The sequence below is a fragment of the Eriocheir sinensis genome, chromosome 33 (genome assembly GCF_024679095.1).
Source record: "Eriocheir sinensis breed Jianghai 21 chromosome 33, ASM2467909v1, whole genome shotgun sequence".
In the NCBI taxonomy this organism is placed as follows: domain Eukaryota; kingdom Metazoa; phylum Arthropoda; class Malacostraca; order Decapoda; family Varunidae; genus Eriocheir; species Eriocheir sinensis.
Window position 1 is genome coordinate 3,547,450 of NC_066541.1, and position 24,187 is coordinate 3,571,636.

General features: G+C 44.6%; 1 protein-coding gene across 2 annotated transcripts; it reads left to right on the top strand.

Moving 5' to 3' along the window:
* The first annotated feature begins 5,043 nt into the window (after window positions 1–5,043).
* Window positions 5,044–24,187, top strand: LOC127006568 (organic cation transporter protein-like). Of its 2 annotated transcripts, none has more exons than XM_050876565.1 (11): window positions 5,044–5,959; window positions 12,374–12,553; window positions 13,068–13,257; window positions 14,008–14,111; window positions 16,064–16,215; window positions 16,653–16,821; window positions 17,232–17,379; window positions 17,818–18,005; window positions 18,598–18,758; window positions 20,669–20,853; window positions 22,307–24,187. In XM_050876565.1, exons 2-11 carry the CDS (start codon window positions 12,426–12,428, stop codon window positions 22,535–22,537), a joined length of 1,656 nt encoding a protein of 551 aa, XP_050732522.1. In that variant the 5' UTR covers window positions 5,044–5,959; window positions 12,374–12,425; the 3' UTR covers window positions 22,538–24,187. The 2 variants fall into 2 exon arrangements, with proteins under 2 accessions (XP_050732522.1, XP_050732521.1); XM_050876564.1 differs by having other exon boundaries at window positions 12,421–12,553.

The following is a 24,187-nucleotide window of genomic DNA, read 5'->3' on the forward strand; positions in this document are numbered from 1 at the left end:
TGTAAATCTCGAGCATGCATTGCCTAACTTTGAAATAACAACCGATGAAGTCCTTAAAGCCCTCCAATCACTTAAAACAAATAAAAGTCCTGGACCTGACAAAGTATATCCTACACTGCTTAAAGAGACAAAGAGCGAAATACTCTCCTCCCTCACAACCGTATTCAATATGTCCTTGCGACAAGGCATCGTCCCTTCGGATTGGAAAAAGGCTAACGTGACACCGATTTTTAAGAAAGGAGACAAAAAATTACCAGGTAACTACCGACCCATTAGTCTAACTTCAATTGTAGGTAAGCTACTTGAGAGCATAATTAGAGACAAAATTGTGAGTTACCTTGAAAGCCACTCATTAATTGGGGATTCACAACATGGCTTCCGTAACAAAAGATCCTGCCTATCAAACCTATTAATCTTTTATAACGACCTCTTCTCAGTTTATGACGCAACCAAATCAGTAGACATAGTCTATCTTGATTTCCAGAAAGCGTTTGATAAAGTCCCACATCACAAATTACTTTACAAATTAAAGAAAATAGGTATTGACGGTCAAGTACACCAATGGATCGCGAATTGGTTGAGCAACAGACAACAAACAGTGGTGATTGACGGATTTAACTCAGAGTGGGCGCCGGTCACTAGTGGCGTCCCTCAGGGCTCGGTTCTTGGCCCAGTGCTCTTCATTATTTACATCAACGACGTGGATGTTGGATTCAATAACCGCATTAGTAAATTTGCAGACGACACAAAGATTGGTAACTCGGTTCTCACTGACGAAGACAGGCAAAGCCTCCAAGAGGATTTGCACAAAATTTCAGCTTGGTCGGATAGATGGGAGATGCCCTCTAACGTAGACAAGTGCCAGGTCCTTCAAGTTGGAACAAAGAATAAGAAGTTCGATTACGAAATGCGCGGCGTTAAACTCACAAGCGTTCAATGCATCAAGGACCTGGGGGTCAAAATCGCGTCAAACCTCAAATTCTCACAGCAATGCATCGATGCAGCAAATAAAGCGAGCAGAATGTTGGGCTTCATTAAAAGAAACTTTTTATTCAAGAAATAAGGTGTAATACTTCCACTCTACAATAGTTTAGTCAGACCCCACTTGGAATATGCGGTATAGTTTTGGTCTCCCCACCATGCAAAGGATATTGCTAAATTAAAAGGTGTTCAGCGTCGGACAACGAAAATCATCCCTTCCTTGCGCAACAAATCCTACGAAGAAAGGCTTTCTACCCTTAACATGTTCTCTCTTGAGAAACGTCGCCTCCGAGGAAAATTGATCGAATGTTTTAAAATACTTAATGGTTTCACGAATGTAGACAGATCAAAATTGTTTATGATCGATGACACTTTGCGAACAAGGAACAATGTCATAAAACTCAAATGTAGACAAGTAAATTCAGACTGCACCAAATTCTCCTTCACCAACGTCGTAGTGCGAGAATGGAATAAGCTCCCACCTTCAGTGGTCCAGTGTAACACGATTGACTCCTTTAAAAACAAGCTCGACCGTCACTTCCTTGAACTTAATATTAACTAGAGTTGAAATGCAACGTTTTGGAGCCATCTGATTAATGTAGAGTCACTTAGGATTAAGGACAGGCCACCTAGTCTGGGCCTTGGAGTCTGGTGTGGTCTGATTTTCTACGTAAATCTATTTAAATCTCTCTCTCTCTCTCTCTCTCTCTCTCTCTCTCTCTCTCTCTCTCTCTCTCTCTCTCTCTCTCTCTCTCTCTCTCTCTCTCTCTCTCTCTCTCTCTCTCTCTCTCTCTCTCTCTCTCTCTCTCTCTCTCTCTCTTCTTTATTTATTTCCATTTGTGTATGTCGCGTGGTAGTATTACTTACCTTGATAATCGCTTTCCTTTACTCATTGCACTTCTCTCCCCCCCTCACTCCCTACTTCTCTTTCTTCACCCGTTCTCTCCTCTCTCTTCTCTCGCTTCTGTCTTTGGCTCCATTTTCTGCAGTTCTCTACTGAGAGATAAGTGAACGCGTGTCACTAACGAACTGCTTTCTGAAATTAGTCGTGTTTCTATTTATTTATCCCTCCTCCTCCTCTTCCTCATAGTTTTCGTCGTCGTTGTCATGCTACTACTACTACCACTACTACCACTACTACTATACTACTACTACTACTACTACTACTACTACTACTACTACTGTCGCTGGCATGGTGATAGGACAGGGAAAAAATGGAGACACATGAAGGGACAAAGGAGTAGCTTAAGATTTGGACGGACGGACGGAGGGAGAGAAAGAACAGGAAGAAGCGAGGAGAGTGGGACAGGAGAGGAAGGGAGGGGGAGAGGGAGGGAGGAAGCAAGAGGCCAAAAGCTGTAGTTTGTTAAGCACGTGATCGTCTGCTGTAGCTCCACCTTTTGAACGTGTAAGCCTTCAGGAGTAAGACCAGTTTCTCTTTCTCTTTCTTTCTTGCTTGCTTTTTTTCTTTTTTCCTATACTTCTTCCTTTCTTTCTTGCTTCTTCCTTTTTTCCTATGCTTCTTCCTTTCTTTCTTGCTTCTTCCTTTTTCTTGCTTCTTCCTTTTCTTGCTTCTTCCTTTCATTCATTTGTCTTTCGTATATTTTTTTTATTTTCCCTTTCTCTCTTTATATTTTCTTTTCCTTTTTCTTTTCCTATCATTCCTGTTTCCTTTTATGTTACTCCCTTTCTCTCCCTGTCTTTTCTTCCTTTCATTTTTTCTTTTTTCCCCCTGTCTTTCCTTCTCTCTGTTTTCACTTTTTTCTTTCTTATTTTTTTCCTTTCTTTAGTTGTTTGTTCGATTTTTTTTAGGGGGAGTTATTTCTTTCATTCAATTGTTTGTTCACTCTTCGTTATTTTCTAGTTTCTTTTTTCGTTCTCTCTTTCTTGTTCTTTCCTTCTTTCTCTTTTTCTTTCTTTGTATTTTTCATATTTATTTCTTCTCATCCTCTATCGTTCCTTTTCTTTCTTTCTTTAACCCTTTCTTTCCGTTCTCCTTCTTTCTCTCCTTTCTTTCATCAGCTATTTACCCTTTCCTTTTCTTTCTTTTTCTCACTTCTAACACTCCTCTCTCCTCTCCTCCTTACGCTGCTTTGCCTTCCACACCGTTGTTACTGGCACTGTCTTGACTGTTGTTTCCACCCACCAATGACCAACCACACCACCACTGACATCACCACCACCACCACCACTGACATCACCACCACCACCACCACCACTTCCATCACCACCACTCAACTGACACTATACCACACCATCTCGTCCTCTCCACGCCTCCACAAGTCACACCAAGCAAATGATAGGACTAAAGTATGCCACGACCTCTTTTCTTTGAACGATGTAGAAAAGTGAAGGAAGAAGAGGAAGGAGAAAATGAAGGCAAGAAGATAGGGAGGGAAGGAGGTAAGTGCAGATTTATAAATATACATAGTTTTGTCTCCCTTTTCCTCCCTATTCTCCCTTCAAAACAAGTAGTAGTAATAGTAGTAGTAGTAGTAGTAGTAGTAGTAGTAGTAGTAGTAGTAGTAGTAGTAGTAGTAGTAGTAGTAGTAGTAGTAGTAGTAGTAGTAGTAGTAGTAGTAGGCTTCGTCTATATTCGACACGATGAAGTGAGGGATCTGACAGCCAGCATGCTCGGGGAGGTATGCCAAGACGTCACTACCGAGCCGGCACTGCTTCCCCTGGACGGCGAACACCTTCGGTACAGGACGGCCAATACCTCACAGGAGGCACGGCTTGATGTAAGTGCCCGCGGATTCTGGGTGCGCGGACAGCGGGCGTTCATGGACATCCGCATATTCGACCCGATGGCTGCCTGTCACCGTGAGCTGCCCCTGCAAGCCGCCCACCACAGGAACGAGCAGGAGAAGACAAGGGCATACGGTGAAAGAATCCAACATGTGGATCAGGGCAGCTTCACCCCCCTCGTCTTCACCACATCCGGCGGGATGGGTCCCAGGGCCCAATGCTTCTACGCACGCCTCGCGGAACTAATCTCAGAAAAGAAGCATCAGCCAAGGAGTCACATTATCGCCTGGATGAGGTGTCGCCTCTCGTTCTCCCTGCTCAGGTCGGCCATCCTATGTCTCAGGGGCACCAGACATTCTGGCCCAAAAGCCACTAACATCTCCAATATGGACTATGAAGCCACAGTGGTGGAGAGTGACATTAGGGTGGGTCGGGAGTGACTTGAGTAGGGAAGGAAAGGGGGATCTAGACGTAATAGATGATGGGTGATTTAGTGTCAGGTAGTATTAGTGATATGGTTGGATGCCACAGTCATTAGCGAACAGAGTTGGGGCTAATGACCTCCAAGCTATGGGGCCCTCCATGATTATGTGTCGGGAAAATAAACATGGGTGGAGGTATCATTTATGTAGTAGTAGTAGTAGTAGTAGTAGTAGTAATAGTAGTAGTAGTAGTAGTAGTAATATTATTATTATTATTATTAGTAGTAGTAGTAGTAGTAGTAGTAGTAGTAGTAGTAGTAGTAGTAGTAGTAGTAGTAGTAGTAGTATCACAACGCAACTCTAATAGATGGAGGCCCGTAGTAGTAAAAAAAAAAGTAGTAATAGTGGTAGTAGTAGTAGTAGTAGTAGTTTTTCCATTCTGCCCATCGCCTCTACCTATTTCTCCCTCTCTCTTCCCTGTTTCTCTCTCCGTGTTCCTCTCTCCCTTACCTACACTTACCCTGTCTTTCCCTCCACACCTCCCTCCTTACCCTAACCAGTTCTAACCCCAAAATCCCTCACTGTCTCCTTCCCTCCACCCTTCCCATCGTTCATCCTACCCCTTACCCTTCCCCCCGCCCCTCCCTCCCGCCTTGCCACCCTTCCCTCACCCTAGCGCTCCCTCCTTATACCTCCCCTACCTCCAAACCGCTCACCCTGCATCTCCCACCCTCCACCTTTCCCCTTGTCCCCCCCACTCCCCGCCCTTCCTCTCGGCTCTCCCTCCCGCCGTGCCGCCCTTCCCTCACCCTGGCACCACCACCCCCGTAGCGGAAGGCACCCTAACCTACCACGCTGCACCACCTGACACCTCGCTCAGTCGCTGGTTGACTCCCACGAGGGGCACAAGGCGACGCTCTTAACCAGCAACTCCGTCACTGCAGCGTCAGGAGCTCAGCCGCAGTGCAACGACCTGGGCTTCGGAGATAGAAGAAAACGCTCTGTGCAGGGTTGATCTCGCCCCTGCAACCGCGCTATCAAGTTTACCATCGGTGGCTCCCTGAAATTACGTACGGACGAGGGACTGTAACGGACGAGCTAGTAGAACTTCATCTCCTACCTGTTACCTTCATCTTCAAGTTCGTTTTCTCCATCAAGATAAGAAGGCAAGTTTCGCAAGATACACTCCAAGCACATTGCCCTCAGAGCCTCGCCTATCATCGTTAACATCTACAAGGACAAGTTTTAAGAAGACAGTTTTTCAAGCCTATCCTTCACTCACGTTTTCTTCCACGCCTCTGCCATCATTATCAACAGTTTCCCAGCCCTCATCTTCTTCAGCTAAGTCTCCCTTCATCTACATCTCCCTCATCATCACTGTCACCATACACTTCTGAACTCTCTACACGACGAGAGACGCATCATCACCACAAAAGGACAGACTCACCATCATCACCATCAGCCAAACCATCGTCACCCTCACGGTAACTATTAACATCAGAACTATATAGACGAACATAATACCCTTCATCACAACTATCTTCATCACTACCACCATTAATACCTGAACCACCATCATCACCTCACTAACTCTTGAGCCACGTAGAACACACACCCTTCATCACCACCATCTTCACCACCACCATCACTAACTTCTGGGCCACCTAAACAAGTTGCTCACTCTACCACCACCACCCCGACCTTCACCGACACCACCACCATGACGGAGCACAAGAACTTCGACAGCCTCCTCGGCGCTATCGGGGTCGGCCGCTGGACCTTCCTCATGTTCGCCCCGTACTTCCTGTGTAAGTATAAAGAGCTACTGTGTCTGGAAGGGCCCCTTGTTGTGACGGGTTTATCGTGTTGCTCGTACTGTCTCGTTATTTTGATGTTGATGTTACTCCTGTTACTAGTGCGACTCCTCCTCTGACTGCCTTTACTGTTATTGCTTCTTCTTCTTCTGCTGCTTCTTTGTCTGATACTTTTTCTTATTTTTCCCGTTTCTTCATTTTGGTCTTTTATTTCTGTTTCTTCGTCTTCTTTTCTTTTTATTGGCGTCGCAGACGCCGATCAACAGATTGTCCATATTCTTAGTATTGTTGTTGTTGTTCTCTTCAAGTTGTTTTCCTGGCTTACCCATGCATTGTAGACATGACACTGCATAATAACATTTCCTAGCCCTGATGAGCCCTACAACATGGCATTATAAACAAAGTCAGCTGGGTTTTTTTTCTACGTTTTGGCCTGTGGCGCAGGTGGGCCTTCATAGTAGCGCCTGATGGTCGGCCACAGCCCGTTGTGGCACAGGCAAGTGTTTATATTGGCGCCATCTTTACAGCATTTTCCATTTTAGACCCCTAGTTGCATAATGTAAATTGTTGGGAGTGTGTTGGAGGGTCATGCGTCGCCGATCATCTAGCACAGTTTGTGCTATTAACACTTGTTTCTTCTTCTTCTTCTTCTTCTGCTCCAACAACAACAAAAACAAATACAAAAACTACAACTATCACTACTACTACTACTACTACTACTACTACTACTACTACTACTGCTACTATTACTACCACTACTACAGCTCCTGCTACTTAGGTTCACAGTAGACGCCTTAGTTATGGGGTATCTCTTCCATCATGTTACTCTTTGGACCTTATTTCGATATCTTACTAGTTCACTGGCGTCTCACTACCGTCTCATCGCTGGCACCTCTTTAGGTAAAACTTGTAGCCTATATCCTTTCTTTCTTCTTTCGTTCCTTTATATCTTCCTCCATTTCTTCCATACTTTCTTCATCTCTCTCTCTCTCTCTCTCTCTCTCTCTCTCTCTCTCTCTCTCTCTCTCTCTCTCTCTCTCTCTCTCTCTCTCTCTCTCTCTCTCTCTCTCTCTCTCTCTCTCTCTCTCTCTCTCTCTCAACTTGTGAGTGATGCAACGTCATATTATATTTTTTTCCACTAGTTGGTTCTTTTTTCTCTTTCTCTCGAAACAACTTCAGACTCCCTTTACCCGAAGATCGTGTTGCTTAATGAAGTTGAGATTATTGTTTATCCGCTAGTGTATTGTTTTTGTTCTCTCAACGAAAAGAAAACATCGGTGATATAACTTCAGACTTTCTTTAATTTAAGTTTGCGTTGTTTTATGAAGAATTATATTCTTTCCTCTTTCTTTTTTTATCTTTCTTTCCTTCTCGACTTGAAGAAAATATCACTGATGCAACGAACTAGCCTTTCCCTTACCCCCTCCCCTCCCCTCCCCCACACGCGTCATGATAACAACACTTCACAAAAAAATCGTCTCGTCACTCTCTCGGCGCCCCCCGATACATCTTCCCCCCAGCGGTTGGCAGCAACAGTGAGCGATAACAGCGGAAAAAAACTGTTACTATGCACGGCCTTTGCCTGGCACCCTTGTCATCGCAGGTCATTCGTTTTGCTTTTTTGGGGGTAAAAGCATATTATTGCAGAAAGCAGCCACAGTGCAGGTAATGAGCATGAAAAAAATACTACTAACCTTTGCCTGTGCCCTCGCCACACAAATTTTTATTTTTATTTTTTATTTGTTTGTTTGTTTTTGTTTGTCAGTGGTTTTCAGACTATTACGCGATATACCACTCGAAACTTTTGGTGCCGGTCACGAACCGCGAACCCCATTCAAGAAGAGTAAAACAGTAACGCGTGGGACACATATCACGTCGCCACGAACGGGAAGGCGCCGGCGACCACAGCCTTCAAGAAAGCTTTCCGCTGCTACTGTGGGATAGCACATCAATTGAACAAAATAAAAATATATAACAGTTTAATCTGTAACATATAATTCGAGACTTGAGATGGCAAGCTCGATTACCGAGAGCTCTTATCGCAGCACCGCCGCGTGTCTGAAGTAGACGCTGCACTGACCGGGTGTTCCGAGACGCTCGCCCACCACGTAGCCCCAAATTCCTATCGCTAGCCTCTGGGGGTACACGCGGCCCCCAGCATGGGACCCCTGCTGGTGATGGATGCTGCCCTTGCCATTGCGTTCCTCCTCTTAGGATGAGGAGAACTGTTATGTACTCTTTATTAGACAATATCCAATTGATAATAATCATTAATTTGCAGCGGGAAAAATAGATATTCAACAAAAGTTTCAACACATCATTTCAATATTGAATAAAATGGAAAGTGAAGGGAAACTTAAACGTGTGATTTTTACCATTCATTTATGGAAATCCCTTCAGTGAGTCTTAAAGAAAATATCACAGGTAAACAATAGCAATAGTGCTAATGAGATTCATACGTATACTTTCTATCCTGCTTAAAATCGAAATGAAGAAAAGTTTTATCTTACTAAAAATAATGCGATTCGCGATAAAAGAAAAGTATCCAATAGTTGTCTCTGGTGAAGATAACGAAAAGTGTTCTTTCCCTTCAAAACCCTGATGAGATTGTGTGAGTCAGCTGAGGGCGAGACGCATGGCAGGGAAACAAACAGACAGTCTACTCCGACAAGACTTGCGGTGTAAGCTTTGAGGGGTAAAGAACGAAAAAATATAACTTATGAATAAAACTAGGCAAATGAAGATAGACACAATGCGAGGAAGAAGGGGGGCGCGGGGAGGGTTGGCGCGGCGCACAGACACAAACCACGCCGCGTTACGCCACGACACCTGCAGGGGAGCCGTTTTCAGGTGTGCGTTTATTCGTATGCAGTTGTTTTCTTTCTTTATTGAGTCATTTATTTATTTCTCATTCGCTGCTTCATCATGTACTTCCTTTCTTGATTAACTTTTTTTTCTTTCATTTTTCTTCCTCTTTCCTCGTTTCTTCAATATTTTTCTTTTCTTCTTTGTATATATTTCTTCCTTTTTTTTTGTTTCTCCATGTTCTTCCTTTTTTCATCCTTTACTCATTAACTTCTTTCTCTCTCTTTTCCTGTTTCTTCACACATTTTCTGTTTTTGCTTTATCAATTAATTTCTTTCTTTCTTCCTCTTTCCATGTTTCTACATAATCCTTCCTCCTTTTCTTCCTTTATTATCTAGCTTATTTTTTTCTACTTCTTTCCCTGTTTTTTTATATCCTTCCTTCCTTTCTTCTTTTCATTTATCCGTGTTCTCTTTTCCTACCGTCGCCTATGATTTCCTTCTTTTCTTTATTTCCTTTCTTTCCTTTCTTTCTTCTTTTCTTCCTTCCTTCCTTCCTTCCTACCGTAGCATTATACTGTAGAACTGAATGGAAGGGTAAAGGAGTGGATATAAAGATTACAAAAAATAATAAAAGTTATTAATTAAATTTTATGAAGGGAAGGACTGTTGTGCTAGCGTTATGGTAGAGTGGTATTGAGGGGACTGGGGAAGGAGTAGGGCAGATAAAGAAAACAAAAGTAATAGACTGAATTATATTAAGAGAAAGAATGTTGTGATGGTAATACAGTACATGGTATTGAAAGGATTGGGGAAGGAGTAGGGTATAAAGAAAGAAATATAAGTCCATGAACACACGAAGAGAAAGAATGTTGCGCTATAGTATTAAAGTGGTATTGATGTGATTGGGCAAGAACCGGGAGATAAAGAAAGAAAAAAAAAGTACAGGACAAAACCAGTTAAGTGAAGGGTTGCTGCTCATGCGGCGAGGAGAGGCTAAAGACTAATACTTACTTTTTCATATTTCGAATTATCGCATTTCGGAGCGCCTCCACGGAGCAATGGCTAGTATGCCTAGCTACCAGTCCGCGGGTCCTGGTTCGTATCCCGGCCTGAGCAGTCGGTGTGCAGCTCACCCAGCTGTTCATCCTCCCTTTCGGGCTGGTCGATAGATGGGGTAAACTGTGGCAGTCCCGCACTTCACATTGTCCCGTGTCCCGGGGTGATGGGTTCTTCCCACCACAGGGCCAATGCGACGGAGATCAGCACCGCAGCCACGCGCAGCAATAGCGTGTGCACCCAACTTTACTTTTTACCGTACCTTTACCTTTTTTTGTATTTGCTAGAGAAGACATGACTGTCAAAGCGACTGTGCCCTCAGTTAACTACATTAAGGATCGATGTATTTGTGGTTGTGATTCACTGGCTCCCGAGATGCAGATGAATAAATAATTTAACTTTTTAATCATGGATCTCCGGACTGTTACTTGTTATTGTCTTTAACACAAGTAATTATTTAAACGGAAAAAAATTACGTATCTCCTTTGAACGACAAGAAAATTAAAGCAGTATCGATCTCCTACTGCGACGTATGTGTATGTGTGTGTGTGTGTGTGTGTGTGTGTGTGTGAGAGAGAGAGATGCCAATATTCTGCGTCACTGGGACGCCGTAACCTCCATTCCCCAGAGCGTTAGCAACAGGACGAAACGATAACATAACAAACAAATAAAGACGAGCAAGTAACCATAGAGGAGGCAGCTCAAGGGAAAGCAAAAAGCCCGCTAGGCGCTGCTCCTATAAATAATATGGAACGAGAGGCCAAAAAGAGAGGGTCAGTTCCGGATGGAGAGGTGTCTTGATGCTGTCCTCTTAAAAGAGTCTAAGTCGTAGGCAGGAGGAAATACAGACAAAGGAAGACTGTTTCAGATTTTACTAGCGAAAGGGATAAAATAATGAAAATGCTGGTTAACTCTTCCATAAGGGATTTGGATAGCATAGGGATGAGCAAGAGTAGAAAATCGTGTGCAGCGGGGCCACGTAAGGGGTGGAAGCATGCAGTTAGCAAGATCAGAATAGCAGTTATCATGAAACTATCGACAGAAGACAGATAGAGAGGCAACAGTGCGGTTGAATTTAAGAGGTAGAAAACTGTTAGTAAGAGGAGACAGGTTGATGAGACGTAATGCTTTTGACTCCACTCTGTCCAAAAGGGCTGTGTGTGTGGAGTTCCCCCACACATGAGGTAGTACATATTTGTCTTCTCGCGTGGGAGTTCAATGTTCCTTCGTTGCAGAAAGTCGTATATGTTGTAGTTCTTCTTTCTCTGCATTGTCCGAAAAGACTTTTTTTCTTGCCTCTTCTTGTCTGGGAGTTCAGTGTTAATTCTTTCTCTTTCAAAACGTTTATTTTGCACCTCTTCCTAGTCTGTGTATTGCCCGGATAGTCCTTGCAACGGTTTCTCCTTTGTTGTATGTTTCTTTCTTGTCAGTTCTTGCGGGGTGTGGTTCAGTGTTTCTTCTCTTCGGAAACTCATAAATGTTGCAACTCTCCCTTGTCTCCCTTTTATTGTTAGTTTCTTTCTTGTCAATTTTTCCGTGGCTGTTGTTTCCTCTCATCCAGAATTCGTATTTGTTGCACTTGTTTCTTGTCTGTGTTACGGTAAAAGTTCATGCAACAGTGTACTATTCGACATTTTCATATTTTCCAACACTCGTACAGTATGCGTGTCACTCCTTTGTTTATGCATTATCTGAAACAGAAACTCCGCTGTTCTGTTCCCTCGGTATAGTTAACAGAGTAAAGGAATAGGGTTAAGCGTCTCCCTCTTATGTCACTGTATATCAGGAGGTCATCGTGTCGGGCTTGTTGCGACGTTTTTGCGAAGTCTGGCGCGAGTTCTTTGGCGCGAGAGGAAGAGTGTTGCCACGAGGGGGCGTTGATAGTGGCACGTTACCAGGCGTCTAATTTGGCCGCGGAGGTGTCTGGGCAGGTGGAGGGGTACTGGGTATAGCGGGTGGCAGAAGGCGGGGGGAAAGGACCTGTGTGAGTCAAGTCATTGCCCCCTCTCTCTCTCTCTCTCTCTCTCTCTCTCTCTCTCTCTCTCTCTCTCTCTCTCTCTCTCTCTCTCTCTCTCTCTCTCTCTCTCTCTCTCTCTCTCTCTCTCTCTCTCTCTCTCTCTCTCTCTCTCTCTCTCTCTCTCTCTCTCTCTCTCTCTCTCTCTCTCTCTCTCTCTCTCTCTCTCTCTCTCTCTCTCTCTCTCTCTCTCTCTGCACGTCAACAGTCGGGTATTTATTAGTTAGTTTGTCTCGCATGCTTTTCTGAAATAGTTCTATATGCGGGTTGATTCCTAGAATAAGACAAAGAAAAAGATGAATTTACATTTATAATTTTGACTGGGAAACTGATGCTTTCTCTCTCTCTCTCTCTCTCTCTCTCTCTCTCTCTCTCTCTCTCTCTCTCTCTCTCTCACACACACACACACACACACACACACACACAAAAAAAACTCTATTCACCACGACCATCACCACCATCGCACACGGACATCAGACGGGAGCTTATCTGGGCCATGACTCGTCCCTATCACTGTATCTCGTCTGCTAGCCAAGGTCAGTCCCCGCGGCGTGAGGGTAATGACCTGTCTGCTGCAGGGGCCATGCTGCTGCCTTACTTCTCCCTCGGCGGCGTCTTCTACAACCCTGCCGTCGACCACTGGTGCCATGTCGCCGAACTGGAGAACTCGACCTGGACGCTGGAGCAGAGACTCAACTACTCCATCCCCTGGTGAGTGAGTTCCGTCGACTTGCTTTTGGTTCCATGGACCTTTAAACTTCCCATGGTAAAAGTGGGGCTTCAAACGGCGTCTCTCACCTATCTAACTCCCCAAAATAACTCAAACCTAACCTATGTAAGTGATCTGTATCTTCTTCCTTATAACCCTTTAACTAATCCTCTTCTTCCCTTCTTTTCCTTTACACCCGCCTCGCTTACACAAATACTACTCTTACTTGTTACACTCTTTCCAACATCAACTTTCCTTCTGGTTCTTCTTCGAGTTGTTCCGCCATCTTTCAACTCCCGATGATAAAATTGGGACTTTTCTCACTCTTCTTTGGGTTCACTCTTAGTTGCTGCAGCTTTTCTACTAACCGAGACCCTGGTGAGTGTATTCCGCAGACTTTCTTAATGGTATCTTATCACACATTCTCAACATACTTCAAAAATCTTCCCTTTCATCACCACCGGTTTCAAACACTTCTCCATCACCACCAATAATGCCTCCTTTCCTTGCCCCCAGGGAGGACAGGGGGGGTTACCTGGAGAGATCACAATGCCAGGTGCTGGAGCGTGACTACGAGGCCGTGGCGCACCTGCCGTGGTCACCCGAGCTGGCCACCTCGCCCGAGCAGGCCGCCGCCCTCCCCTCCCGCCCTTGCAGCCACTGGGACTACGACACCTCCACCTTCACCTCCACGGTCACGATGGAGGTGAGTGACTGGGGAAATGTCTGTCTGTCTGTCTGTCTGTTTGTCTATCTGTTTTTTTCCTCTCTCTCCCTCCTGTCTTTTTCATATTCTCATCGCCACCTCTATTTTATTTCCTTCTTTCCATCTTTTCCTCTTACATTTTTTCCTTTTTTCTTCATCTCTTTCTCTTTCTATCTTGTAACACTATCACCACCATCACCACGGCAACAAACAAGTAACACACACACACACACACACACACACACACACACACACATACGCATCATCATCATCATCATCATCACCAGGTTGTCCATCACCATTATCATCATCACTATAAATCCCACCATCACTACTATAACAAGACAAGAAATACCACACATCATCACCATCACCACCGCAACGACTATCACCATCACCCCACCACTACCACCATTGACAAAAGGACACAAATACCACCATCATCACCGCCGCCATTACGACTATCACCCCCATTAACACTATAGTTCTGCTCTTCTTCCTTTATTTTCAACACTATCCCCCTTCTGTATTTTCTCCCCCTTTTTATCACCATCAACACTATAGGCTACCCTTCTTTCTCTTCCACCGTCACCTCCACTTATCGCTGCAAACAACTTCACCCTCACGACCACCACCCGCCAACAGCAACACCATCACCCCCCACCCCCACCCCCAATGCCCATCACCACCATCACCACCACCACTTACTCCTACAGTCTCTCACACCGTCTTCCTTTGGTCCTCTCTCAGTGGGACTTGGTCTGTGGGCGCGCCGGCTTGAGTCCCTTCTTCCAGAGTTTCTACTTCTTCGGCACAGCTGTCGGGGAGCCGCTGATGGGCCTCTTCGCTGACAGGTGAGACGCAGGTGCAGAGAAGGAGAGGAAAGTGAAATGGTAGTAAGGTGAAGTGTTAAGATAGTTTAAGTTAGGTTAGGTATGTTAGGTTAGAGTTATTTGTGTATGAATTTGTGTAAGCTAGGCGGGTGTAAAGGAGAAAGAAGGGAAGAAGAGGATTAGTTAAAGAGTTATAAGGAAGAAGAAACCGATCACTTACATAGGTTAGGTTTGAGTTATTTAGGTGAGTTAGATAGGTGAGAGACGCCGTTTGACGGGGAAAGATGGGAAGAGGAGGGTAATTACAACAGCTGCAATGATACAGATACAGATACAGCTCGCTTAGGTTAGGATATGTTAGGTTAAGACGGTGTCGGTTAGGTTAGGTAAATCAAGTGAGAGAAAAATTAAAAGGAACTAAAAATATATTATTATATATAATATGAGCGCCGAATGATAGATAGAAAAATTACACTAAAAAAAGGAAATGAAAAAAATAGATAGAAAACCACTTCACATCCACAATCATTAGTAAAAGTGAAAAAGGAAAAATCGATTTAGAGAAAAAATATTTAAAAAAATCATAGCAGAGGAACAGAGATAAAGAAGATAATTGACACTTCCCATCCACTCACCTCCATCACAACAGGATATTAGGATGTTAGATAAAGGCATGTGTGTGTGTGTGTGTGTGTGTGTGTGTGTGTGTGTGTGTGTGTGTGTGTGTGTGTGTGTGTGTGTGTGTGTGTGTGTGTGTGTGTGTGTGTGTAGGTGGGTGGATGTGGGTGGGTGGGTGTGGTGAAATGATTGTGAAAGAGATAAAGGAAAAGAAGGAGTAGGAGGAGGAGGGGGAGATAAACGGGTGATAAGGTGGAGGACAGAGATAGGTGTGAGTAGAGAAAGAAGCTAAAGGAAAAAGATAGCACGTGGGTAGGAGGTGAGGGCAATAGCTGCAGGAGGTGGCGTAGTGGGAGGGATAGAGAGTGAGGGAGGAATAGAGAGGGAGAGAATGAGACAGGGAGGATAAGATAGACTCAAGCACTTATAAGGAATGGACAGGGTAAAGAAAGCGAAAGTGTAGATAAGAGAGAGAGAGAGAGAGAGAGAGAGAGAGAGAGAGAGAGAGAGAGAGAGAGAGAGAGAGAGAGAGAGAGAGAGAGAGAGAGAGAGAGAGAGAGAGAGAGAGAGAGAGAGAGAGAGAGAGAGAATGAGACAGGGAGGATAAGATAGACTCAAGCACTTATAAGGAATGGACAGGGTAAAGAAAGCGAAAGTGTAGATGAGAGAGAGACCGTGCAAAGTGTGCAATGATAAGTTAGTTGAGACGTTCATTTTCCTTCTCTTTTTCTTCTTCTTCTTCTTCTTCTTCTTTTTCTTCTCCTCTTCTATTGCTTTTTTCTCTATTATTTATTTTCCATTGGTTTAATTCCTATTCTCTTTAATTTTCTTTTATTTTGTTTTCCTCCCTTCTCTTTCTTTTCCTCTTTTTCTTCGTTTTCCTTTTTTAATATTTATCTTCTATTTCTTGCATCCCTACCACCTCCTCTTCTCTTCATCTTCACCATCTCCTCCTGTCTTCTCTTATCTCTTCTTTTTATCTTCATCTCCTCCTTTTACCTTCTCTCTCCACCCTTACTCTTTTCTTTTCTATTTTCTATTCTCCTCTCTGGTGATCACCCACAATCACTGCTTTCTTCTTTACTTTTCTTCATCCTCACCATCTCTTAAATCTTCTCTTTTTCTCACAACCTCCTCTTCCCTTTCTCTTTATCCTCGCTACCTCCTCTTATCTTCTCCTTTCATCCTCATCTTCTCTTTTCAACCTCTACAACCTCCTCTAATCTTCTCTTTATCCTCATTACCGCCTTTTTTCTAACGCTCATCTTTTCTTCTCTTCTCTTCTCTGCTCTTCTCTTCATCCTCACCTCCTCTTATCTTATCTCCCTTTAATCTTCATCTGTTTCCTCGCACAGGTTCGGGCGTCGCTGGGTCATCTCCGGCGCCGCCTTCCTCTTCCTCGTGACGTCGGTGTCCTCGGCCCTCGTGCCCCTCTACGCCCTCGTGCTGGCCGGCCGCTTCGTCCTCGGCGCCATGCACGCCATCATCGGCCCGGCCTACATTCAGGGTGAGGGCTGGTGCCGCTCTTATACCGTTACAGGCAGAGGGCGTAGACATCGCCATCAAAGGCTCTGCGTGTTATCAACTCCCCTTAAATTCCACCGCCTCTCTTTTTATCTTCTATCGATATTTTCATGTTGACTGCTCTTCTTAACTTATTAAGTGCATGCATCCATCTCTTTCGCCACCCCACTGCATACGAATTTCTACTCTATTTCATCCCTATACTGTCCGAATCCCTCATGCAAGAATTAACCAGTATCGTTATTCTTTCATCCCTTTCGGTGGTAAACTCTAGAGCTGCCTTCCTTGGTCTGTATTTCCTCCTGCCTGAGACTTAAACGCCCCGGTGGGCATTTTAGTTTAATCTTTATTTATCCCTTGAATTGACTCCTTTATTGTAAAAGCAAGGCACCGCCACAGTTTATCCTTGTTTCTCGGCAGGGATGGAGGCTTGCCCGGTGAAGGTACGCACGGTGTTCGGTCTGCTGGCCACCACGCCCTTCGCCCTCACCGGCATGCTCTTCGGCACCTGGGCCTACCTCATCAGGGACTGGCGGACGCTGCAGCTGGTGTGCGCCACGCCTTCACTCTTCCTCATCCTTCTCATCCCGTGAGTGCCATAACACTGCCTCACTATAGTGCCTAACATACTCCTAAGCTGATATTATTCGTTAGTGGATGCATTTATTCTTATGAAATGTATCAGTCCTTGCAAACTTCATCCTTAGGCTTCTTCAGTTCATCTTGATAGGAGGTAGACATTTGGTTTGTCCCATAAAATGCAGGGCTCTTCAAATGAATGGTGGCGATTGACTGAGGTTTGAGTCGCCGCTTCTTCACAACGACATAACTAAATACGAGACAGTGGGAGGCATACAGCTTTTGGTGGTATTAAAGGTACTACATATAGGTCGTGAGATAAACTGGGTCAGTGTATGAGAGTTGAACACTGCTCTAGAACGGTGTCGGCTAGTCAGTCCTCTTAGCGCCAACCCTTAACGGCATCCTCGCCCCTCGCAGGTTCATGGACGAGTCCCCGCGGTGGCTGACGCAGAAGGGGAGGCTGCAGGAGGCGGCCAAGACTCTCCTGAAGGGCGCTCACTGGCAGGGCGCGACGCTCCCGCCACGCTCGGAGCTGGTAACGCTGCTGGAGAAGTTCCGTCTGGAGGTGAGTCTGTGTGCTTGAGGGGCGAACTTACGCTGGTCACGAGACGGAGAGAAGGATGGAGGGGTGGAGGACTTGAGAAAATGATTAACTTATCGAGAAAGCGCTTAGATTGTCCCTTCTATTTAAATCCATAAACAAATTGCCTCTATTTAAAAAGCATGAAGTAGCGCGTGTCTTTTAAACGCGAAAACTAAATCGGTGGGGTCCTTCAGAAACTACGAAAAATCAGCCTCTTCCCTAAATCTGAGGAGGTGGACATTTCTGACTCTAAAAGTAGCTATTCTATTTTTTTCATCTGCAACCACGAAAACTTGTTCCATTCCTGAAAACACAAAAAAATGTCTCTTTCAAAAAAATCCTCCAAAACCGCAACCACATCCTAAATGCAACAGCCTCTTCCAAGTCTCCTTCACGTCACTTATCTCCACGGCCCTGCAGAGCGTGGACAGCGGGCAGCAGCAGCATCAGATGGAGCGTGAGGAGGGGCGTGGTGCGGCCTGTTGGCGGGAGAGCACAGTGCTGGTGCGGACGCCGACGCTGCGCAGGATCACCATAGGACTCTTCGGCTGCTGGTTCTTTACTGGCATCACCTACTGGGGCATGAGTCTCTCCGGCACGACCTTCAGGTGGGTAGAGACAGCGTCATGTTATTGTTGTTGTTGTTGTCGTTGTTGTTGCTGCTGTTGTTGTTGAAGCAGCAGTAGTAGTCGCAGTAGAAGTAGCAGTAGGAGGAGGAGGAGGAAGAGGTGTAATTGTTATTGTTGTTGTTGTTCAGAAGGTATTGTCTTAGCAACTCTTAATCCTTTGGTTCTCTGCCTTTTCTTTTTCTTTACTTTTTCCTTTATGTTTTATCTCTATTTTCAGCCATCCATCAGCCATCCCTTGTTCCTAAATTTTGTTTTTTTTAATACGTTTTTTTTTTTTTTTATACTTCGCTGAAATTTTATAAGATGATCCTTCTTTCGGTATCCTTTTTCTAATCAAGTATTTTTTTGTCTGTAGGAAAATTCAGTAACTTCATTTTCTTTTTCCCTTACCTCTGCTTTCATTTTTTCGTTCTTATTCTTCTCTTATATAATATTCAAGGGTTTCTTTTCCTCCACCACATGAATTGCGAAGTCAAAAAGGCTTCAGCTTATGGTTAGAATCGCTCGAGTTGATCCTTAATAGAAAGCATACTTCATCGACGGGTGACCATGGCATTTCCTCGCCCCGCAGCTCCGACCCCTTCCTGTACATGATCCTGAGCTCCCTGATGGAGATCCCGGGCTACAGCGGCTTCACGCCCATCGTGGCGCGATTCGGACGCCGCTTCGTGCTGAGCTTCAACTTTGCCGTGTGCTCCTGTGCCATCATCACCATCCTCATCACGCCCTCCAGTGAGTGTGTGTGTGTGTGTGTGTGTGTGTGTGTGTGTGTGTGTGTGTGTGTGTTCCTGTGCCGTCACCATCCTCATCACGCCCTCCAGTGTGTGTGTGTGTGTGTGTGTGTGTGTGTGTGTGTGTGTGTGTGTTCCTGTGCCATCATCACCATCCTCATCACGCCCTCCAGTGAGTGTGTGTGTGTGTGTGTGTGTGTGTGTGTGTGTGTGTGTGTGTGTGTGTTCCTGTGCCGTCACCATCCTCATCACGCCCTCCAGTGTGTGTGTGTGTGTGTGTGTGTGTGTGTGTGTGTGTGTGTGTGTGTTCCTGTGCCGTCACCATCCTCATCACGCCCTCCAGTGTGTGTGTGTGTGTGTGTGTGTGTGTGTGTGTGTTCCTGTGCCATCATCACCATCCTCATCACGCCCTCCAGTGTGTGTGTGTGTGTGTGTGTGTGTGTGTGTGTGTGTGTGTGTGTGTGTGTGTGTTTCTGTGCCATCATCACCATCCTCAGTGTGTGTGTGTGTGTGTGTGTGTGTGTGTGTGTGTGTGTGTGTGTGTGTGTGTGTGTGTGTTCCTGTGCCATCATCACCATCCTCATCACGCCCTCCAGTGTGTGTGTGTGTGTGTGTGTGTGTGTGTGTGTGTGTGTGTGTGTGTGTGTTCCTGTGCCATCATCACCATCCTCATCACGCCCTCCAGTGTGTGTGTGTGTGTGTGTGTGTGTGTGTGTGTGTGTGTGTGTGTGTGTGTGTGTGTGTGTTCCTGTGCCATCATCACCATCCTCATCACGCCCTCCAGTGTGTGTGTGTGTGTGTGTGTGTGTGTGTGTGTGTGTGTGTGTGTGTGTGTGTGTGTGTTCCTGTGCCATCATCACCATCCTCATCACGCCCTCCAGTGTGTGTGTGTGTGTGTGTGTGTGTGTGTGTGTGTGTGTGTGTGTGTGTGTGTGTGTTCCTGTGCCGTCACCATCCTCATCACGCCCTCCAGTGTGTGTGTGTGTGTGTGTGTGTGTGTGTGTGTGTGTGTGTGTGTGTGTGTGCTTTTTCGTTTGCTCTTAGTTTGTCTGTCTCTTTAACGTAATGTGTAAATCCGTTCCTCTGTTCAGACACGTCTTACTCTTTTTATGTTTATTATATCTTTTTTAATTTTTACACAAGTAGCATGTATAATTTTCCTCTTTCTTGCTTTTTCTTTTCTTCTTTTACACAGACCTCATCCTTCCTTCTTAACAGTAAAATAAAGGTATACACCATCCTATTTTTTTTCTTTTCTACAGGCTATTCCTTGTTCTTCCTCTTTACTGGTAAAACGAAGGGACACAGCATCCTCTTCTTCTTCCTTTCTTTATTTATACAGCTCATGGCCTATTAATATGGTATCCTCTTCTTCCTTTCTTCTTTTATGTAGCTCATGGTCTATTAATATGCTATCCTCTTCTTCCTTTCTTCTTTTATGTAGCTCATGGTCTATTAATATGCTATCCTCTTCTTCCTTTCTTCTTTTATGTAGCTCATGGCCTATTAATATGCTATCCTCTTCTTCCTTTTTTTCTTTTATGTAGCTCATGGCCTATTAATATGCTATCCTCTTCTTCCTTTTTTTCTTTTATGTAGCTCATGGCCTATTAATATGCTATCCTCTTCTTCCTTTCTTCTTTTATGTAACTCATGGCCTATTAATATGCTATCCTCTTCTTCCTTTCTTCTTTTATGTAACTCATGGCCTATTAATATGCTATCCTCTTCTTCCTTTCTTCTTTTATGTAGCTCATGGTCTATTAATATGCTATCCTTTTCTTGTTTTTTTCTTATTTCTCTTTTATCTTTTCTTATACAGCCCTTGTTCTGTCTACTTTCTCATAAAAAGGCATATACTCAGACCCACAACCACAACAATCCCATCAATTCCTCACTCCTCCTTTCCAGGCTACACGTGGATGATCTTCTCCCTGGCCCTCGTCGGCAAGCTCTTCATCACGGGCTCCTACGGGCTGCTGTACCTCGTGTCCTCGGAGCTCTTCCCCACCAGCGTACGGTCCCGCGGCCTCAACCTCTCCTCCATGATGGCCCGCTTCGGCTCCATCATGTCCCCCTTCATCATCAAGCTCCTGGTGAGTTGTGGCGTGGTGTGATGCTGTTGGATTGTGTTGGATTGTGCGGTTCTTCGATTTGTGTTTCTTCGTTTTGTTCACCTTTATCGTCAAGCTCATTTTCTTAGGCGCTCGTGCTCTGTTTTTGCTCTTCAAGCTTCTGTTTTTTTAGATTGTTCGGTTCCTGCTCGTGTTTCCTTCTTGTTTTTCGTCTTCATTAAGCCTTTTTTTTTATTCGTTGTTTGGTTATTTCTAGTTGTGGCGTTGTGAGGTGCTGTTGTGTTGTGTTGTGTTGTGTTGTCTGCACGGCTCTTGGATTTGTGGTTCTTTGTTCAGTTCACCCTTATTAGCAAGCCTGTGTGTCAGGTTAGGTTCTTTTGCTCATGCTTTCTTCTTGTGTTTCGTCTTCATTGAGCTTTTTGTTGCTGTGTTGTTCGGTTATTTCTAGTTGTGTTGTGTTGTGTTCTCTGGGTCTTCGATTCTTCGTGTTATGTCTTCCACTATAGCACAGAAGACAGGCTTACTTCATAAGTGCTTCAAAACGTTTGCTTGTAGCTCAACTGTAACCAAATCTTTTTTTATGCATTCATTTTGCCCCACTTTGAGTACTGTGCTTCTGCTTGGATGTCTGCTGCCAATTGCCATTTAAAGTTACTCGACAGAGCTATCGATTCAATTAAATTTATTTCTCCGGCACTTGTTCTTGATCTTGATCATCGGCGTCAAGTTGGTGCCCTTAGCATTTTATTTAAAAATTTTAAGAATAATCGGCATCCCTTACACAATGCTTTGCCTGATCTTTTTACTCCTGCCCGGGTCACGAGGTTTGCTCTTAGTCAAAACGATCTTGCTTTTAATCCTATGAATTTTTGAATGCCATATGCACAATTCTCACGATGTTTTCTTCCGTCGTTGAAAAATTAATGGAATCAGTTACCCAATGAGATTGTTCTTTCTGCAGACATTTCTACATTTAAGTCTCGTGTGAATGTCTTTTTGAAACAGTAATTTTATTTTTCCTCCTTTTGGCTTTGACTGGCCAGTTTCTTAACTATTCGTTGCCTTTGCTTCTCTCCAGTACCTTTTGGTATTTTGTGTGGTTCAACTTGTTGTATCTGCACCCTGGAGGGAGGCTTTGGTAGCTTATCATAATAATAATAATTATTCATCTTTATTCTCAAGCTTGTTTCTCCTTTACTATTATTTAGAATGCTCCCAAATGATATGTCTTCTCAGTTCCACTCGGTCAGTGGTGTCAGGTCGAGCTCTTCAGCTTTTTTTTGTTGTTTTGTTTTTCTTTTGGTTGTTTTTAGCGTGTTTTTCTATTGTTTTGATTTTTCTTTTCATTTTCTAAGTTTTTATTATTGATTAGAGTCTAGTTGGTCTTCGGTAATCTAGTCTTTTATTCCAGTTTGTTTGCTTTCTGTGTCGTCCTCCAAACCATCGACTTTAACGTGTTCCTTCTTCCTCTTAGGCGTCGACCTACTGGTGGGCCCCGTCAGTGCTCTTCGGGGCCGGGGCGGGGCTGGGCTCGCTCTTCGCCCTCCTTCTGCCCGAGTCCAGCAACAAGCCCTTGGCTGACACGGTGGACCAGCTGGAGCTCATGTACGGCTCCAGCAGCAGAACCTCCTCCTCCAGCAGCATAGAGAAGGGCGTGGCCGTGCCCCTCACAGCCCAGGAGAAGGACGGGGAGGCGGAGGTGTGAGGAGGAGGAGAGTAAAACGTGAACTAAACCAGGTCAGATCAGGCATGAAACCGATAACAGATGGACAACCAAAACAGTGGCAACCCAGGAATTGTTGAAGTCGGGATATTTGTGCATTGAACTGATAACGCATGGACAACCAAAGTAACAAAGTGGCAACCCAGGAATTGTAGTAGTCAGAGGATATATCCATAGAACTGATAATATATGGACAACCAAAGTAGCAGAGTGGCAACCTAAGAATTTTTGTAGTCAGTATGTATAGAGAACCAAGTGAAGACATAAGATTCGAACCTTTCTCTGATGAAGATGGAACAAACTAACATAAGACAGCGTTAAGTAAGACCGTTGGGAAAGGTCTTTGTCTTCCATTTGAGTGATAGCTGCTGCTGCTGCTGATGATGATGATGATAAGTGTGGAGGTGTGTTACTGTCTGGATGTCATAGCAAGACTTATCGGGCGTTACAGTCTTATGAGCTTAACAAACACTCACAGGGCATCGAGGAGTCTATGGTATGAGAAGAAAGAATTTGTTTGCCTCGTGTGATGTTATTGAAACCCATTGCAAGGATACACAGCACGAACAGCCTCCCGGGGTCACACAGAACAGTCATAGGGCCGTATTTTAAGACACCATCGCTTTTCACATCAACTATTTCTAAAGGTCAAAGAGGGGATCAATCTGGTTTTCATGTGTTTTTTAAGATTCATGGCACAGAAGAAGGGTCAAACTACCACCAGGGTCATAAAACTACCCCTGGAAAGGCCTACAGCTCCTACGAAAGCCATGTCAAATATGTGAACTTGGGCGACGAAATGTTTTAAAATACGACCCATATAGCCTCGACGAACTGCAGTGACATCATATACTACACTGTCACATCCTCCCAAGGACACAACAATGACACGTAACAATCTTAGTGCCGAAAAATGCAGCGAACCCCAACACGGCATTGCTGTATTCCCGCGGACACACAACACATGCCTCCGTCACAGCCTTAGTAACACAGCAAGGACACCACAAGAGGCATGCCACTCCCGCAGACTTAAGGAACGCAGAAACATTGGAGGAACATGCAACACAATGAAGTAACACTCACCATCGAAGTCCGTGATGATGATGTCCACTAGTGTCCACAAAGTGATGATGCGAAACACTTTGGACACTCGCCGGTCTCCTCTTTCACGTCTCTGCAACACAAGCACAAAACCACTATAGCAAAACAAAGAGGACGAGCAGACTGAGGAACCCCATGAACACAATAAAAAGAAGACAAAGGTTAAGTTGGGGGGGGGGGGGGGGCATATCCCATAACTGCGCGTGACCTCAGTGCTCATCTCCGTCTCATTAGCCTTAAAGAAAAGCATGAGGGAGGAAAGAGCAGAAAAAGAGTAAGGAAGAGAGACACGCCTAGGAAGAAGATGTCGGTGTGAATGTAAGATCTTCCCGACTGCAACAACAAAATCGAGATAAATAAAAAGGGAAAACTCTCCAAATCGCTGTGTTGCATCGAAGTCAAGGGTGAGACAGCGAGACGACCCAATTATTAAGAAACTAAGAACGGCAAATTGGTGGAGCTCAGGGAATAGTGAAGTGGGGCGTGGTAGCCGTGAACCATGAGATAATTTTTTTTTTTGTGTGTGTGTGT